Source organism: Poecilia reticulata, linkage group LG14 (genome assembly GCF_000633615.1).
Source record: "Poecilia reticulata strain Guanapo linkage group LG14, Guppy_female_1.0+MT, whole genome shotgun sequence".
Lineage (NCBI taxonomy): Eukaryota > Metazoa > Chordata > Actinopteri > Cyprinodontiformes > Poeciliidae > Poecilia > Poecilia reticulata.
In genome coordinates, this window is record NC_024344.1 from 9116158 (window position 1) to 9134801 (window position 18644).

An 18644-nucleotide genomic window follows, 5' to 3' on the forward strand; every position below is an offset into this window, starting at 1 on the left:
TGAAGTGTTAAGTGTCCCTGTGATCCGAGCAGCTCGCTTAGGCGCGCTTCATCCCTCGTCCCATCAAGCAGGCAAAGACCGTCATCACCATTTTTGGCTTGACCTCCACCAGGTCCTCTGGCAGGGCGTAGACGCGAGCGCCGATCTTCCTCGCCATAGAAATGGCATATCTGCAGAGGAAATGGGTGTTTACTGAGGTAAGCTGTTCACTTGTTAGCAACATAACTGGTCTGGTATGAAACATTCATTGGTATGACGACCTTGAGGAAAAAAAATACTAGTTTCACAATTAAAAAGTAGCAATAATTGATGGCATTACCACAAAATATTTACCATGATCCAGTTAAATGGAAGACGTTTTAAGGTATGATTAAATTCAAGCTGTCAAAAAGTTTGGCTGCTCAAACATTTATTGGTTTTTGTCAGTATTGATGTTTCAGATCATGTTGCACACTTTGAAATCGGCTATATTCAAAGCTAAGATGACCAGAGGAAGCACAGAGTATAGTTTTCATAAGATTATTTTTTTTACAGAAAAAAAAACGACTCTCTTTTGCAGAATTAGTGTTACACAACATTTGCCAATTATAGTTTTAATTTTCAAGTAAATATCCCTGTTAACACTTTTTTTAATAGATGCATTCTTTATGGAGAAAAAATCTTCATTGATCAACAACAGCAACAAGTTGGGGAGGGGCTGATGCAACTTTACTCAAAGCTCCATACAGCTGGAGAAAACCCAATCCTTTTAACATTTCATTAAAAGAAATGAAGCCATCATAACAGGAGGACAGAAAATGTAAAACAAAAACTTTTGTAAATCCAGGGTCAGTTAATGAACCCCTATCTTAACTCAGTTTCACATTTCTTGCTGAATTCTTACTTGGCATTGTCCAGTTTGTCGTCTTCAGAGAGTTTGCCGGTTTTAACCAGGTCAAAGTTGATGCTCCCAGGTTGAATGGCATCAATCAGCTCCAGCACTGCCAGACTGCTGCTTATCTCCTTGTCCTGAACATAAACATAGAAACAGAGATTGCAACACATCAACCAAAACCCACAGAAAAAAAAAAAGGGACCACAGGAGGATTTACCTTAAAACTTGAAATCTTGGTAGATTTTCCAGCCTCTGCCAATGTTTTGTTCACCCATCTTACAATGATGTCATCATTTACTTTTTCTCCATCACCCAGTTCCTCCAGTACATTCAATGTGTATCTAAAAGAAGCAGCATGTTTGTTATGACCATGACTAGAAAATGAAAGTGCAAAGAATGAAATATCCAAAAAACAAACAAACAAGGACAGGGTTTGCTTTAATTAATAATAAAAAAAAAAATCCACATTAATGTGGACACCTTTTTGATTTTTTACAGTCAATTTGAGCAGCCTCTTTCTACAAGCTCGTCCACTGAAAAACAGTGAAAGTTGGGGCTGAGCTATATGGTTGAAAAACTTATCACAATACAAGCGTTTCATGTCAGACAATAGTGAAAATTTTTAACATCATTAAATATTGATCAGTTTTTGTCTTAAATATCTGAAAACTGCCAAACTGTTTTCACTCTATGCCTTGTTTTTTTAAATTTTTATTTATTATTATTTCCAGCAGTTATGAGACAATGGTGATCCCTTAAACTGCTGCTGCTGGTTACTCAACAGGTTGTTGCTAGGTAACCAAAGAATGGGCAAGTTAGTCGTTGCTAGGTGACCAAAGAATGGGTGAGCTAGTCGTTGCTAGGTGACCAAAGAATGGGTGAGCTAATTGAGGTCACCAACCTTGCTTAGCTAAACGCCAGAGGTTGAGTGGTAAAAGTCTTTCCTCTGCCTACATTTCCCAGAATTCTTTGCTGTTTTGAATCAGATTTCAGTGAATATTCTATCAGACATTATCTATTGACATTGATCACATGTCTACTGAAAACTATAAATTGGTATCACTAATCTTACTACACAATTTAAAGCAGCACAGTTTTTTTTCTCTTCATCTATGCATTTAAAATGTGTAGAGTTATTTGAAGTGTGCTGGGGGTGTTAATACATTTGAAAGATACTGTCCTGACATTTCATTAAAAAAAAAAAGCACGGGTGTACAGTCATGCTCTCATGATGTGATTATTTCCCCAACAAACTGACCATTTCCTGCATTACGCTACATAAACAACCTGATTATTTTGAATACAGAAACGACTGATGCTACGGATGATTTGTCAAATGTTGAATTTCTTCACAAGTGATTATGTTCGAAGTTTAAAAAAATAAAATAAAATAGGTGTGCTTAAAATTCATTCAGGTCTAAATTGTGACATTGTGATGCATTATTACCTCCTCATGAGCTGCCACACCAGTGCCAGAGTCAGGGTAGGATTGCCATCGTTCAAGTCCTGCCCGCCGATGCCAACAAGAGAAAACTTGGTTGTTTTGCCCAGCTCCACTGCGTAGTTACAATTCTCCAACTGAGGGCAGGCGGGGAGACAATACAAGCGTCAACACAAGACGGCAAAAGCATGGAAACAAAACCGAAAGGACTCTGACAAACTACCTTTTTCATATTTGTTCCCAGTTTGGGATAAGGCGGCTTGTTGACCTTGTTGTTCCAATCTACCTCCACTTTGATTCTCTCGTAGAGCTGAAGGATGACCATGGCATCCTGCAAATCTCTGCAACAGACAGTAGATCAGTCAACATCGAACCCGTCCATGTCAGAGTCCTCAAAGGGCGTTTGTGTTTCGTTGCTGTGGGCGATACTTACACATACAGATGGTTCACAGTGGGGCTCACGCCGAGGGAGTTCATCCAGTTTCTGAATGTTCTCTCTTCTCTCGTCTCACCTAATCCAGACAGGATTTGGGGATTTAGAGGACTTAATTGTGACTGCTGATCGTGTTTTATAACAGTTTCCATTGTGTGTGGCATATGACTAACAAAACCAGAGAGCAGACGTTACTTTTTATTATTCCAAAATGTATCTGACTCTTCTGTGGCAGAAACCTAAAAACAGTTTTATTTCATCTCCACTGACTGCCAGAGAGCGATGCTGAAAGGACCGAATGTTTCCGTTCGAGTAATACCAACACCTGTGGCACATCAGTTGATCAGAGGCTACATGGTCTGATGTCATCCAACGCTGTGCAATGCAGTTTGTTTTTCATTGCATGAGCCTTTTGGATCATTTCACCGGACGCCCAATCGCCTGTTGGTCTGAGTAGTGGTGCATCGCATTCATAGGGGCTACGATGGGTTGATGTTCTGATGTTTGTTGGTGATAACAGCGTTTCCACCGTCTCTCCCAACTCACAGCTTCTGACTGTGTTGTGATATACATACTGGTTACAATCGGAGCTTAGCCAATGGCGTTAGCCTCTCCAAGTTTGCCGTTTTGCTGAATGTGATGGCAGCGGGGGTTTTTTTCTGCCCCTTTCCCAATTTTAGCCAACTTTGAGTCTTGCCTGCCTTGGGCATCATCACCCGGTGGAGAACATGGTCACTGTGGCTCCTTCTAAGAAGAGGCGAGCGTCGTCTGATCAGGGCCTTTTCACAAGAGTTGAGTAGTTGTCTGTAGAACTGCCGAAAATGAAATCTTTTTTTTCCAGGCATGCCAGTTGGACACGTCGATGGCAGCGACTGGGTTTTCTTCTCCACCCATGCCTGATTTGGCTGCAGAGGAGGAGGAGGATGTGTCGTCTTTGGCTGCCTGTCGCTTCAGAAGTGGAGGAGGAGGTGCAGTCTACTCGCAGAGTGAAGCTGGCTCACTCCCTTCGTCTCAGCGAGTTCGGTGACGGCTCTATGCATGACATCATGCAGATGACTTCCTCTGTAAAGCTTACAAACACCTGAGGGTGTGCTGGCCGCTTTGGCACATCTCATGTTTGCCCTCTCTGCATACCATCAGTGGTACAACTACAGAAATTGGCGTTAGTGATTCAGTGCTTCGGCATCACTAAAGCCCGGGGGCTTCTTTCAACAACGCCTCTGGCAGTAAGTAGGGATGAAATAGAATGAAAGCGMTGACCGCCAGAGAGAGTCTCCGCATTACACACAGACTTTTGTTGTTGCAATTTAATTCCGAGGCTTTATTTTCCATACCATCCCCCAGAAGGTCCCAGTCGATGTCCTCGTTCTCCGGTTTTTTCAGCGCTGGGTATTTGTTGAACAGATTGGCCACGAAGGCAAGGTTGAGTTTGGGGTTCCCGCTGACGACGTCAGTCGGGGTGACAAACTGTCGACAGCCGAGCCGGTCGGCCTGCTGCAGCATAGCTTCTGCCCTCTTCAAGTCGTCTTTCTCCTGAAAGAGACACACGTGTTCGGGTGAGAACTGCAGCACAGTTGGCAGCGCGTGGAGAGACTCGGCTGTGGGAGGTCAATGTGCTTACGTTGAAGCCTGCCATGTTGATGTCGATGCGTGGCTGATTCTCCTCTGTGCCTTTAGGGGAGATTTGATTCAGAAGGTGGAAATAGGCCTTTGAGTCCTAGGAACAAAAATATAATTAATAAATAAGTTATCTGGGTCTTTATACAGAAAAAATAATTATTAATAAAGCAACTGTAAAGTAAAATAAATGGGACTCCATGACAAAATACAAAAAAAAACAAACAAACAAACAAACAAAAAAAAAAAAACTTTCCTAAAGTATTCATACCCTTTGAACATTTTGTTATGTTACAACCACAAGTTTCGGTGGGATCTTATGTGATCAAGGAAAGACATCCACAGATTTTAAAATCTTTTACAAATAAGAATCTGAAAAGTGTGTAAAACATTTGTATTTAGCGCCCTTTATTCTGAATCCCATAAATAAGTTGCAGCTTAGACGAGCGTATTCTCGAGGCTCGGGACAACAACCCTGAACATGCAGCCAGATCAAAGCATATAATTGTTAAAACAGCCATTTTAAGGCCAATTTCAACTAATTATTTGTTACTTAAACATATCAGTAATTAAACTTGTTACTTTAAAACACGTTGGCAAAGAAACTGATGTTATTTTAAATTTAATGACTACGCTGAACTTTCAATCACCAGATCAGATTACACCTTCATTCCTATTAAAGGAGCAGCTGAGGTGGGTATGTGGGTGAGGTTGGGTAAACATAAATATGAGCTACCTTTGCTGGTGTCTGCTGTGTTGGTGGACTTAGTTACTGGTCATGTGCAGTTTGATGACGGGTTTAAAAATGCCACATCCTCTCCTTTAAATTCTGATTCCTTTTTTCTTAATTTGACGTTTAAATATAAAATTAGACCACTGTTACCTTGATGTCTGAACTGAAGTTGTTGATCTTTGGATAGCCAGCGTTCTCCAGGTGAAAGTTGGCCCAGCGCAACAGCAGCTCCTCCGGCGACAGCTTCATCAGGTCCTCCAGGGTTTCCCCGTCCCTCAGCAAGGCAGCAAGCGCTGGGGACGGGCGATAATCATCCGTTAATCTACTCGACAACCGAGCCCTGGTGAGGGGGCTTAAGCAGGCGTTATGTAATTGTAACCTCTCCCGATACCTTCATTTCTGCTGAGCTCGATGTCGGCAAAGAGGCCAATCTTGATGATCTGCCACAGGAGGCCCAGCACCAGATGGGGCTTCCCTTCTTTCAGGTCCAAAGCGCCGATGTTCACCACGTGGCAGCCGATGGCAGACGCAGAGTTCAGAGCCAGGTTCAGGTTTTCCTGGAGAGCACGAGTCGGATGTTTCAGCGCCTGCAGGAAACTTTGACAGGGTGCCTCCGGTAACCGGTCGAACTTACCTGTGTTGTAAACGGGGTCAGCTTCTTCTTATTGATTGTTCTCTCGTCGATGGTGTCTGGCACTGACAGGTTGATCATTTTGCTGTTTGAAAATAAAAAAAACCAAACAAACAAACGGATAAGTTTGCTGGAATATCCATTTGAATTCCAAATAAGGTGTACAAAGAAAGAGAAGATTTTTAGGGCTCAACAAACCCTTTCTTTTCTAATATTTTCATGAAAATAGGAGATAACATGTAATCATAATGATCATATGTTGCCGTTTCTGCTTGCAGCAGATTCAGATTGACTAAGATTCAGGTTTATCAATTTTATTGCACTACCACTACAGGTGAGAAGTTTCTAATTTGGGCATTTTTGGAGTTCTGCACATTGCAGCCCAATTATCAAAACACATTTATATCCCCGTTTCCAATTTGGCTTAAATATTTTTGTGTTTAAGCCACTCTAATGTTGGAAAAACAAGTATAGATATTTATCCCTTTATAACAATTTAACTGAATTTCTTTAAACAAACACACACAAAAAAATCATTCAGCATTACTATAGTTACAAGATGATCTTTTCATACATCATCATCTACCCAGAATGCAACCATAAAGTTAGGCTGCAGAGGAGAGCAGGTGACCTTGTGCTGCTGTGAGACGGGGACTCACCAGAGCACAATGCCGTCTCCCACAGTCTTGAACAGAGCGTCTGTGTTGGGATCCATGGGCAGGACATGTTGACAGTCGGGATCCTTTTCCAGAGCTGTGTTGATCCAGTTCACAAAAGCGTATCGTTCCTCCTCTGTAAGAATGAATGTGGGCACCAAATTTGTTAAAATAAAAAAATAAAAACACCTTCATTCATGCATCATCTGTTTCTATTAAATCAGTTTTTGCTCCATTTTCCTATTTCAATTGAAGGTGTGACCAATTCTAATCCATTTTGTTCCCGTGGAAAGTACTCCAAGCTCAGTGGCTTTGTGACTGAGCTGGAAAGTTCCACCGATTAAAACCATCAGTAAACTATTAGTAACATCAATAATGCTCTCTGTGCTTTACGCGTTTGGGTGCCAAGTCCCACCAGCTGTGCAAGAAGACACATTTCTTTCCACTTTTTGCATTCTAAAAATAATACATTCACAGGTAAATATTTGACCACAGCATGCGTGCCACTGATGTAATGGGATACACACTGTCAGGAACGACTTCCCGTATAAACAAATTATTAGATTACCTTTCCACCGTTGCTACATGTTTGCTCTGAATGAATGGTTGATACAAAAAGACAGCAATTGCTTACAATCAGCTGGACTTTCTTACTTTTTTTTTTTTTTATCAATTGCCATTATGTGATTAACTGAAGTTGGTATCACATTGATTAAGCTGTTATGTGTGACTTTAAATATTAATACATGAACTAATCTTTTGAACTTGTCTTATAAAGTGCTGTGGTATAACATTAGCTCTCCATATGTACTGTAAAAACACTAAATGAATTAAATTCAATTGCACTTTATCACCAACAATGTCCATTGCAGAGGTTTGCTTCAGCCTTAGGTTTCTTTCTCTGGAACTGAAGCGCACAGGGTTCAAAGTCAACAGCTCACAACAAACAGTAGAGTCACATACCGGAGTACGAGTGTTGTGTGCCTTCGCTCGACAGCTCCGATGTCCCGCCAATCGCCAGGATGCCCTCTTTTTTGTTGATGGCCTTGAGGAATGTTTTTGCAACTTGACTGCCCTTCAGCTCCTTGACGATCTGACACAATAAGAAAGAACAATCAGAAAGATAAGCGAGTCCATTCAATGTAGATCTGCACTGGAAGAGGACTGATTATCTGTTTAACAAACAAAGATTAGTGTTTTAGACAACTTGAACAAAAACAGACTAAAGCATATAAAACTGGTAGTTCCAAGCAAAGACTAATCATATCTGCTGCAAACAGACCAACTTCATGAGGGATTTTACCTCAGAAGTGGAAAAATACTCAAAACATGACTAACTTGTTTTATTCACAGTACAATAAAGGTTGCCATCAATCTCACACTGACCAAATACACTGTACAAATGTTCACAGCAAATTGGGTTTACACAGTATCGCTTTATATAAATACCAAGAGAAATAAATCTATTTTGTACTTTGCTCCGTTCACAGAATCGGTTATGTTCATAGATAGTTTGTTGCAGAGCTGAACATACCAACCGAGTCTCTACACATCTGCTTGTTCAGTATTTGCACAGAAGTGTGTTCAAGCTTTTAATTTGTGAGATAAATGCTTTTACTACCTGACACAAGAGATAATGCTAAAAACACAAACCTCGTTTCTTGTTTCATGTCAGGCCACATTGGGAACATGTTGCTTTATGAAGTTGTAAAAGCGCAAGTTGTAAATCTAATCTCCAAATAAAAAACAGATTCCACTGCCACTATCCATTCAATAAAAATGTGACAAAAATGTCAAAGCTGCACATAAAGGACAAAAATCCACTTTTGCTGTATTCAATGGATTTAAGAGATAAAACAAAATTAAGTGATGATCTTGAAAATTCAGTAGCAGGTATGACCACCTCTATAAAAACTATTTTTATCCACTTTTAAAACAGGTCGACTTGTCAGAAAAACACATCGGGGTGCATAAAATATACACACATAACTGATCTGGACCCTCGTCAGGGTTTTGCATCCTCCAGTTTGACTCTGACCAGCCTCTCGCACGTTAATCATTTCAGTAGCATGACTGACATACAATACAGTTTTAGTGCAGTAATCCAGCAGTTATTTAAAGCCTGAAGTGATGCATTTTGCACACGTCAGTGACAGGTGCGTGTTGAATGTGGAATATGCTCTCAGGTACGGCTGCATCACGTGTGCATCATTTCTGAATGCAGTAACTCAAACAAACAGTAGTGGGCTCTCAATGCTTTGGGCCAACACAGGCTTATTTAGCATAGATTTTTAAAAAGAAAGCTCCACCAAGAAGCTGTTTTACTGCATCACACCAGTGAAATTATTAAAACTTAAGGTTGACATTGCTAAATTTAGGATGCGACCGTTTCAGAGACACATTTACAGCAAAAAGTAAAGGAAAAACATCATTTAAGCTTGCGTCAAGACAGAAACTTGTATTGCACATTTTGTTATAAAGCCTCAGTGGTTCATAAAAATTTTAAATTGTATGAGTTGATGTCAGTAAATCCCTGCTATTAAGAGTAAAAATAATATATAATGCATTGATTTGCATGAGAAACACTGGGTATTTTGCTCACAGACGTAATAGTCAATATATTGATTATAATATACCAGGAGAATTAATTATCTGTGCTAATTATGAAACATCCTGTGCTAATAAAGATAATTATCTTTCAAAATATGAGTAAAGCCATCAATATTTTGCACAGCTTAGCATTACAGTTTCACTAACTGCTCTAAATATGAGGTGACTTGGACAACTGACTATTTTAGGAGCATTATTCTTGCTGTCAAGACTACAGCTTAAACTATATATATATATATATATATATAAAAAAAATCGGAACATTTTCTGTCTTAACAGCACAAAACCCCTGACGTAAAGCCAAGTTAAATTTATAGAGCATAAATCAGCTTCTTTAGGGATGAATCAAGGATCATTTTAGTGATTAGGATTTAATTCCTCCAACAGATCTAAACCTTAAATGGCTTTCGACAGAAGCTGAGGAAACTATTTAAAGCATCAGAGGTTGTAATGGATGTATCATAGCAAGTGTCAACGAGTGAAATGCTGGATACTTCCTGCTGCTGAGGCTATCAGTGCTGCATCAGTGAGCTCAGCCTCACAGGCGTTGGTGTGACCACAATGAGCTATTCAGCTTGGCATTACTCAAAATGTTTAAAAAGCCACAGCAGGCTTTACCACAAGCAGCACACAGCCAACTTAAGTTACCCATGGACTCCAAGTGACAGAGGTCACCGCAACAAGACGACGTCGACCAAATGATGATAAAGCGCCACTGACATCTGCAAAATGTGCACGTTTTCATCCTTAACATGCATTTAGCTTGCACTGCGAAGGGTAAAAACATCTTCAGTAATGTTTTGTCAAAGTCGTATGATTCACTTCCATTACACAGGAATCCCATAAAGTATTTATGCTGTTTGAAATTCAAATGAGAGAAAATGTAAAATACACGACCTCATCTGGAGGTTGTGTATTTTTTCCACATATAATGAATCTCGTATCATATCATCTCGTGTCACAACGCAGTGGAAGTTTCAACAAATGCATAAAAACATTTTTTTTTAGAGAAGCTTCATACTGTGGCTTTAAGGCAGAGGAGATGAAGACTGATTTATAGTTCAGAACCTAAAATATTTAGCATTAAAATATTCACTACGAGCTTTACTTAGCTTACCGACAAAAACTCGTCAAAACTGATTTTGTTGTCCTTGTTGCGGTCGAGTTTCTGCAGGATTTCCCGGATCATGTATCCTGGTTGGGGGTGGCCGCTCTGTGTAAGAAGCTCGCCAAGCTCATTATCAGAAATATATCCATTTTTGTCCAGATCTGGAGGAAAAAACAGAGGCAGAGGATCCAGATGACTCTACTGCTGGAGCACATTTCAAAACGCCAGACCTGGGATGATAACCAATGACGACACATCCTGAAACTCCTAACAGGTTTATAAAATGACAGAAAAAGTTCAGGACTGACTGGAGTTTTCTCCAGCTATCTGAGGTATGGAGAAACCGCTCCACCTCCACTAAGTGTTGCTGTGCACTGCTAGTCAGCCGGCTGAAGGAACGCTACCAAATTTTTCCCCTGCTTACAAAAACGGTGAATGCAGCTTTCTTAAGAAAAAACAAAGACAGTCATGGCAAACAAACTAAAGCAGCGCCAGGGGCTGCAAAAATAAATAAAACTACATTCATCAATATGTAGAAGTTGTAGCCACACTGAATGACTTACCAATGCTGTCGAACATCGCCCTCATCTCCTCCGCCTCATCTTGCGTTATTTTTACGGACATTTTTTTGAGAGTGACCAGCCGTGGTCAGTCGGAGGAAGGTGCGACTGCGGAGAGAACAGAGTCATCATCACCAGGGTCTTTAAAACAGGAAGTTAGATTATGTTATGCTTTGCAGAGCCTTTAGCGTGTTCACCTAGACGAGTCATAATTCTGCAAAACCTAAGAGTTACTCCCCTCATCTCCAGCTCAACACTCCCGCCTCCTCCAGCTCTGTTAATTACATCAGCTACTCCTTTCAGCTCCCCTCCTTTTCCCAACCATGTTTGTTTAAACCAATCAGAGTAATTTCCTGTTTGCTCTATTGTGCTGCACAAGCTAGCACTGATGACGACCAGGAGAGCCAAGTATTCAGATATTTTTTTTGATAAATCAGTTTTTCCCCCCCCTTATAAGTAAGCTTCCTTCTTTTACAATAAATTTAAAAAAAAGTCAGCATGTGTACCCAGCAGCTGTAATTAAAAGCCATCAGAACTGTTTTGGGTTTTGTCACAACAGGAAATAATAAAAAACAACAACCCTAAAATCCTTTTAACCCTGAAAAGTTACACGCTTTGACACGTGAGGACGCAGGCCCCAAAAACTGGTTATTTAGCAGAACAAAAACCTCTGTGTTCACAACCTCCTCTGAGGCAAAGTAGCCATCTAAAAATCCCAGAGAGTGAAAAAAAGGGGGATTTTTTTTTTTTTGGGTCAGGCCTTTTTCCCGGCGCAGGAATGCTCGAGGCCAGGGCAGATCGGGCTTCACTTCACTGAGAGGTGTGAGTGTGAGGGAGTATGACTGCATCTCTGCGGCCAAACCAGAATGGCGGCATTTCTCCTAAAAAACAAATGTCGGTGTGAACAAGGCGAAGTTCATTTTCCAGCTCAACGGGAATGGAACCGTTTTTTTGTTTTAAGATTAAAACTGCTCCACGATAATCAAACTGAATATATTTTTGCTATTTCAGCAAATTAGCCAGCAATCCGTCACCATAGTTCTGCCGAGAGCACAACATTTTTAAAACCTTATTAGGAAATTCTGCAAGTTAATCCTGACCAATCAAGTTTGGAGGTCTTTTTTTTTTTTTAAAGAATGAAGCACATTGTTTTGGCAAATCAGGAGCAAGTTGACAATGAACAAAGCCCTGCATCCTCGCCTGAATGAAACTAATAATAGTGGTTAAAAAAAAAGATGATTCAACAACCATGTGGCCTGTGAGATGTGACTCAGTTCCTACAAAGCTTTTCCTACAGACAAAACAAAGCGATGAATTAAGCCCAAAGTGCAGACTGATTCAAAAACAACATCAGATCTTTAATTATCCAAAATACCAACAATGCTGGTTTCTCTGCGCTTTCTGCAAAGCAACTGTAAATCAGAGCAAGTCAAACTCAAACTATTAGGAAAAACGGCGATGCCAGCGTTGCTATATTTAACTTTTTTTCCCTAAAGGATGTGAGAAAAAAAAAAAGTGTCTGCTGAGGACAAACCCGGCTACAAGAGGAGGCTGACAAAACATTACCTCACTCGTCGTCCCTCGTCCTGCTGCTGCCCTCAGCAGAGACGAGGGTGGAAACGGGACAGGGGTTAAGTACATGAAGCAAGGGCACAGATGGCGGCGGACAAATGTGAGCCGGATCGCCAGCCGCGCAGAAGAATAGGGGGTCTGTAACCGCCGGGGACAAACCGCGGTAATAAATCCTGTGCCACGCTAGGAAAGGCGTCCCGAGTGTCAGGCTCCGAAAGACAGTTGGTCCCTTTCTGACAGCTGGACGGTGAAATCTTCTCACCAACTAAATGCTTCATCAGCTGCCTGAATGGAGAGGCCCGACAGGATGCCAATAGGTGGCTGATGGAGGTTAAACTCCAAATTAGACAGTTTTCTTTCAAGACTTTTTATGACGTCACTTTGTAGCGTTTCACCCACCCACAAATAAAACAATGCTGAAACCGGCCTCAGACTCTGCAGCGTAAAGAGCTATTTCCGTCAGGACAAACAAGAATCAGTTCAAATCTTTAAGAGAATACAGACAGGAAAATCACAGTGTGCAACCAGAAATACCTTCTGTGTCCCCCAGACGTTGGTACAGACGGGAGGATAGATGTAATGATGCATTTAAGGTAGCCATATTGAATCCAGTTAACGAAAAAGAGCAGTAAAGTGACGTCTTAAGATTATAACTCAAAAACCAAACCGATTGTGTTGGATTAAAACTAGAGTTTCCACCTAGTTAGCTAAAAATAAGGTCAGCAGATAAACAAAATTACCTTTTCATTAAAATTTTTTCCACATACTTGTTTTTCCATACTTGCTAAACTAACATGATATACTTTTACAGAATTTGTAGAAACCATTGGTATTTATCCTAATAGATTTTTGAAAAATAAAAGTCTTTTTGGGAGCGCATGCGTCTTTGCATGCAGTCAAAAGCAACGCAAAAACACAGCAAGCTCCTCTGAGAAAAGTCATGATGACTTTACCTCAGATAGGCTACTTCAGTACACGAATTACATCATGTTGTACCAACAGACTGCATAGTAAGAGCATTCAGTCATATTTCTAATGCGCCGTTTCCCCAACCCCATTCCTCAAGCATTACTGATCTGCATATTTTAGATGTTCTCCTGCTTCAAATGACTGCATTTCAGCAAAAACCTGTTAATCAGCTATCAAATAAATTCAGGTGAGCTGAAGTAGGAAAATGTCTGAAACGTGAAGCGCAGGGAGCCTAGAGGAATTGGGAAACACTGTCCCAGTAGGTTAGTATTTAATAAATGATGAATAAAAATGGCTCACACAAAGAGAAATATGAGGAAAATTTGATCAAAATCTGGAAGAGGTGGATATTGTGACTTAACCGACTTGTATTTCAAGTGCAAATGTTTTCATCTTTGGATCTCCTTGATAAAACACTCACTGGTCTGAGTAGAGTCTATAATACAGCGCATTTGAACTGGGCAACTCTTGGCAATAATTATTTTTGATCAACTTAAAATCATAACTGAAAAACAAATCTTTATATGGCTGCAAAAGTAGAATTAGATAGTTTGGAGTGATCCTGCTATAACTTTTTTTAAAGCCCTCACCAAAGCACAAGACAGAATCTGAACAAAAAGTATGGATAGAGATACAAAAAAACAAAATAAACTTAAATCCAATTGTTTTCAACATCCCAGGTTATGTGTGTTAAAGCAGCTGGTAGACAGCTTTCTTCTTCAGCTCAGTTTACCCTGAACTATCTGTTATGCTGCTATATTTCACTCCAAACAGCAGCATTTAATTGTTGAGACAAAAAAAAAAAGAAGCACACCGACGTGCTTTACAGTCGCCTTTGATTCACTCGCTGGAGCCAATTAAAAAGCGAAGGGCTGCACCCAGATGGCGGAGTTCAATGGGAAGGGCTGACACACCCCGCCCCGGCCTGCGCCTCGTTCGCATTTACGTGGGAAATGTGAGGCACACAAATAGAGCGGGCACCCTTCCCAAGTGTGGTCACGCTCATATGCACACACCCTACAGCGTCTGTGAGGACACGGACGCCTTTTTTTTTTTTTAAACCAAGTCGCAATCGGCTGCAGATGTGAGGCAAACTGAGTCACCAAACGCTCTGCCGCACCAGACTCTTGTTTCCTTTTAAAGGCTGTGAGCTGAGGACAAGTTAAGCACAGACTCACGGTGCGACAGGTGAGGATGACAACGCCCACTGCGTGGGGGAAGTTTACACGACTGATACCAAGTGCAGCTGCAGGAGTAACACCAGTAGGGGTTTAAGGCTAATATCATAAAGCAAAGATGAATGATAAACCATCATGGAAATATTCAAATAAAACTCTCCCTTCACACGCTTTCTGCAACTTAACCACCGCCTGCTCTCTTCAACCCAGGCAAACCACTAAACGAATGATTAAATAATGAAACATGTCAAAAACGATGTTCTGCCCAAGGTGCCAAAATGAGAATCCACACAAACAAGCACAGAAACTTGAGAATGTCATTAAGCAGGCTACTGTAGGTGTCGCTGAATCAGTCGGGTTGGCCGCAGGTAAGCAGCCACACCTGCACATGTTTGCCATTACTCAACAAAAGCATTGTAAAATATGATCCTTTAAACACACCGCAGCCAGACAGTGCAGGTTTCTGTGAAGCCATGCAAGCAGTTTCTGGAAGAGGCTTTGAGCAAGGAGAGACAAAAAAACAAACAAAAAAAAAACAATCAATATGAACACATGTCTTAATGTGTTACTGCTGCATTGATGTGGTTGATTTGCAGTTTTAGTTGCTGGTGTCTAAACATTTAACACTTACAGTTTTACTTTACCAGAGAATCAAAACTGAAACGGTAAAAAATGAAATTAGTCCAAAGAGCCAATTAGCTACAGTTTCTGTGCCAGCACACAGCACCATAAGAAACTGATTTATTATGATCTCTTTATTACAGGCACTAGTTCTACTGGGGCACTGGCCCCTGCTGGCCCCCCATTTAGAACCGCCCATGAACATCAACAACCGGGAGGTTACATGGATGCAATGTTGGTTTGATCAGGAGTCAAAATGTCATCTTTAGGCGTTACTTACTGCCCTAAACGGAGGTCATCGGCAAATAGAAATATTTGCCTGAATAAAGTGAAGGGAGTTTTCACTCCCTGTATGAAACGGAGCTGCCCCTCCCACACCTGTTTATGGACACGATCAGCCAGTTGACCAAAATACAAAAGATACAAAACATTTCCTTTGCTTACAAGAAACACACAGTCATTAAGCAAAAGCTAAAAAAGAGCCACACCCATTATTTTTTTAATTAAGGTAGCAGTGTTTTAAAACCACAGTTGTCAAGCTACATGCTAATCAGACCACATTTTTTTAAAGGAAGTCTGTTTAAAAATAATTGGTTAAAAAAACAAACAATTTTACAACTTTAATGCTGTATTATTTCAGCAGCAGGAAAAGCAGTTATGTTTAAATAAAAGCAAGTAGATTTTGCACTTTTTTTTTTTTTTTAGAAATATTTATAGCGATGCGTATGCAGAATATTAGAATCATTTAAAAATGTTTTCACTGTAAAAAGCAGCATATTATTATAAACCAACATGTAAGCTGATCGCTGCTCTTGTGTTGAACAACAAGGTGAGAACACCTGACCGTGCAGAAAGCAGAGCAACCTGTTCAAGCACAACACACACACACACACACACACGCACACACACACACACACACACACACACGGGTGTGAGCAGCACTGCTGCGGGAAAAAAAGAAACCTTTTCACCACCCCTTCCTGACAGTCTGGTTTGTCCTCAAAGCGATAACATCACACATGTCTGCCTTTAGAAACACAGACGCTGTACGAACATGGAAACTTTACATCGCATTTCAGCCTGTGGTGAAGGTTGGAGACAAACGCACAGCCGAAACGACGTCCAGTTTTTATTAAAACAACAAAAATAAATGCATCGTCTGCACTGCCGACGCCATCAAAAGCAAACAGCTACTTAGGAGTGTATCGAGTGCACTGCTGGGGAATTGTTTTCACAACACACTCCTTGTAAAGTCATAATATTTCTCGGGTGATGCGTTATGTGGGTTTTGTGGAGGGGCTCAAACAGACTTGTTGTTCGACCTTGTTCCAGCCACTCATCCACAAGTGGGATCCCAGATGCAAGTGAGCTGCAGGCCCCAAAATGACTTAAGGGAAAATCTGGTGAATCACTCAGGACAGTAAACAAGTTTACACAGACATGTTTTCAATTCAAAAGAGGGGAAAAAAAATAATAAAAAATACGTTCCCACGCTGTTCAAATGGTCAATCTAATACTAAATGTTTTTTTTTATTTTTTTTTTAATTCCAACTATTGTGCCTTATCTTGCATATAAAAGGGACCACTCAGAAGGGAGTGAACTCAACCAATTAAAAAGAAAAAAAAACCTTTGTTATCGCGAGAAGACAGAGCACAAACTTTAGAAGAAGAAAAAAAAGTGTATTACATGACATATCAACCTGAATGGTGGGAAGCTTAAAGAAAAACACGACAGAAACTGAATGGTGCAGGCTCCACCTAGCTTCCTCCAGTCAGTCTGTGGTTGAGTCGCCTCCTTTTCTCCCCAGACATTTTTTTTTTACTACTATACGAGCATATTTCAAACGCTACCAAGAATATTCTTTTGTACAAATGTTAAAACGCCAACTTGCACAAACAAAACCCCATGCCATGTTCACAATCTCCAGTTGTTAATTTTGATGTGTGCGCAAGTTACATCCTCTGAAAAGTTACCACTCGGAAATAAAGTAAAGGGTGTTTACGCTCAATGATTTTAGTGCTAAATGTGCGCAAGGATGAGGAGGGTGGTAATGATGAACAAGCAGTGGAGCTAAAGCTAGTCAGCTAGCGACGGACATGCAAGTTTTACAGGCAGGAAACTATCCCCATTTATTCTTGGAAATCCATCCCTGTGATACAGAGGATGGCGGCTGTCTACTGTAAGACCATGACATAAAAAGTAACCCCCACGCCCTCAAAAAAGACTAAATAAAGCAGTGAGAAGTTACTGGTCAAAAACAATTTGCCATAAAATTAGTACTCACGATGTCGGTGCTACAGAAATTCCAGACAGCGTCCAGCTTTGCAGCCCTGCCTCCTCCACGTAGAGACAAAAGTAGACAGCAGGAATTTTGACCCCGCCCTAATGGTGACCTCACCTTCTTTATGGAAGGCCAATAAGACCAAAATTGTTAACACTGAATATGACTGTTGAACGTTGCAGTCAGTCTCACGCTGAACTGTGTATTAATTCTGATAAATGTATATTAATATTAATTTGATTAGTGTGTATCTCTGTATTGCTGGCAATAATTTACCCTTCTTTTTAAAGTAAAGTGCCTTCAAATTACATTTGTTGTGGAAGTGTGGTGTAAAAATAACCAAAAATTATTTGAAGCATCGAGTCTGGTCATATTTTACACATTTTTAACTTTTGGATTGGTTACTACCTGTTGCTTGTTTGCTCTTTTTAACTGGACTTTCTATATGTTTCATATTTCACATTTTAAAATAACTTTACTTTTCAATTGTATTATTATATTATTTATTGGGATCTACCTATATACCAAGATTAAATTACATACAGATGGACTCCATTTGCCAACGAGGTGACTTCTGAAGGGACAGGATTTTTGGGAGCAGTGCTACAAACCAAAAATGCTTAGAATTTTGAAATGATTTTCTTTCTATTTCTTAATTATTTGTCACACAAAATCAAAATAAAACATTATGAATTGATTTAATTTGTAGGGTTATGCACCATATTTGTCTAATACTCCGGTAGTTAAAAAACTATTTAAAATGCACATTTTTTTGTATTTCTCATTCACAGTTCATATTAGAAATAATTATATTTCAAATGACAAAGCTAATCTTTATGTTTTTCTTAAATAAAAAAATGTAAACAAATTATAATACAATAATTTTTAATAATGTTATAACTAGACAAATATGGAAGACACAATATCAAAACTAAAGTTGTCAGAAAAATTTTGTAATGTTCTTCAGGTTATGCATTAAAATCAGAAGCAAAAAGTATAATTAAACAAAAAAAGAGGGAGAAGTGACAGAAAGAATGGAATAACGATAACAAAGGAAGGTGGTATCATCGGATTCAAAAGAGAAGGAGAAATGAGAACAGGAAGGAGAAACAGAAGAGAGGAAATACTATTAGTAAGATTAAGATGTGCATATACTGTACTTAACAGCTCATTACTCAGAATACACAAAATGTCAATATTGTGAAGGAAATGAGACAATAGAGCATATTATTATAAATAAATATTAATAAAATTCAAGGCGAAGAAGAAGAAGCAGTAGCAGTAGAAGATGGAGAAGGCATCCATTCTTACTCCCGACGGAAGGTGGCGATATTTCAATCTTGTAAAAAGAGCTAGAAC

The 18644-nt window shown here is 39.9% G+C and overlaps 1 protein-coding gene across 1 annotated transcript; it reads right to left on the bottom strand.

Moving 5' to 3' along the window:
* Positions 1 to 6: 6 nt before the first annotated feature.
* LOC103475721 (plastin-3-like) lies at positions 7 to 17380 on the bottom strand. Its single transcript, XM_008427549.2, has 16 exons — positions 17289 to 17380; positions 10667 to 10771; positions 10113 to 10264; positions 7349 to 7478; positions 6389 to 6521; positions 5733 to 5814; positions 5490 to 5655; positions 5249 to 5391; positions 4370 to 4465; positions 4083 to 4281; positions 2749 to 2827; positions 2539 to 2656; positions 2322 to 2452; positions 1092 to 1215; positions 884 to 1008; positions 7 to 170 (listed from the first exon to the last, which is right to left on the bottom strand). The coding sequence occupies exons 2-16, from the start codon at positions 10725 to 10727 to the stop codon at positions 38 to 40; spliced, it is 1872 nt and encodes a 623-aa protein (XP_008425771.1). The 5' UTR covers positions 10728 to 10771; positions 17289 to 17380; the 3' UTR covers positions 7 to 37.
* Between the last annotated feature and the right edge of the window lie 1264 nt (positions 17381 to 18644).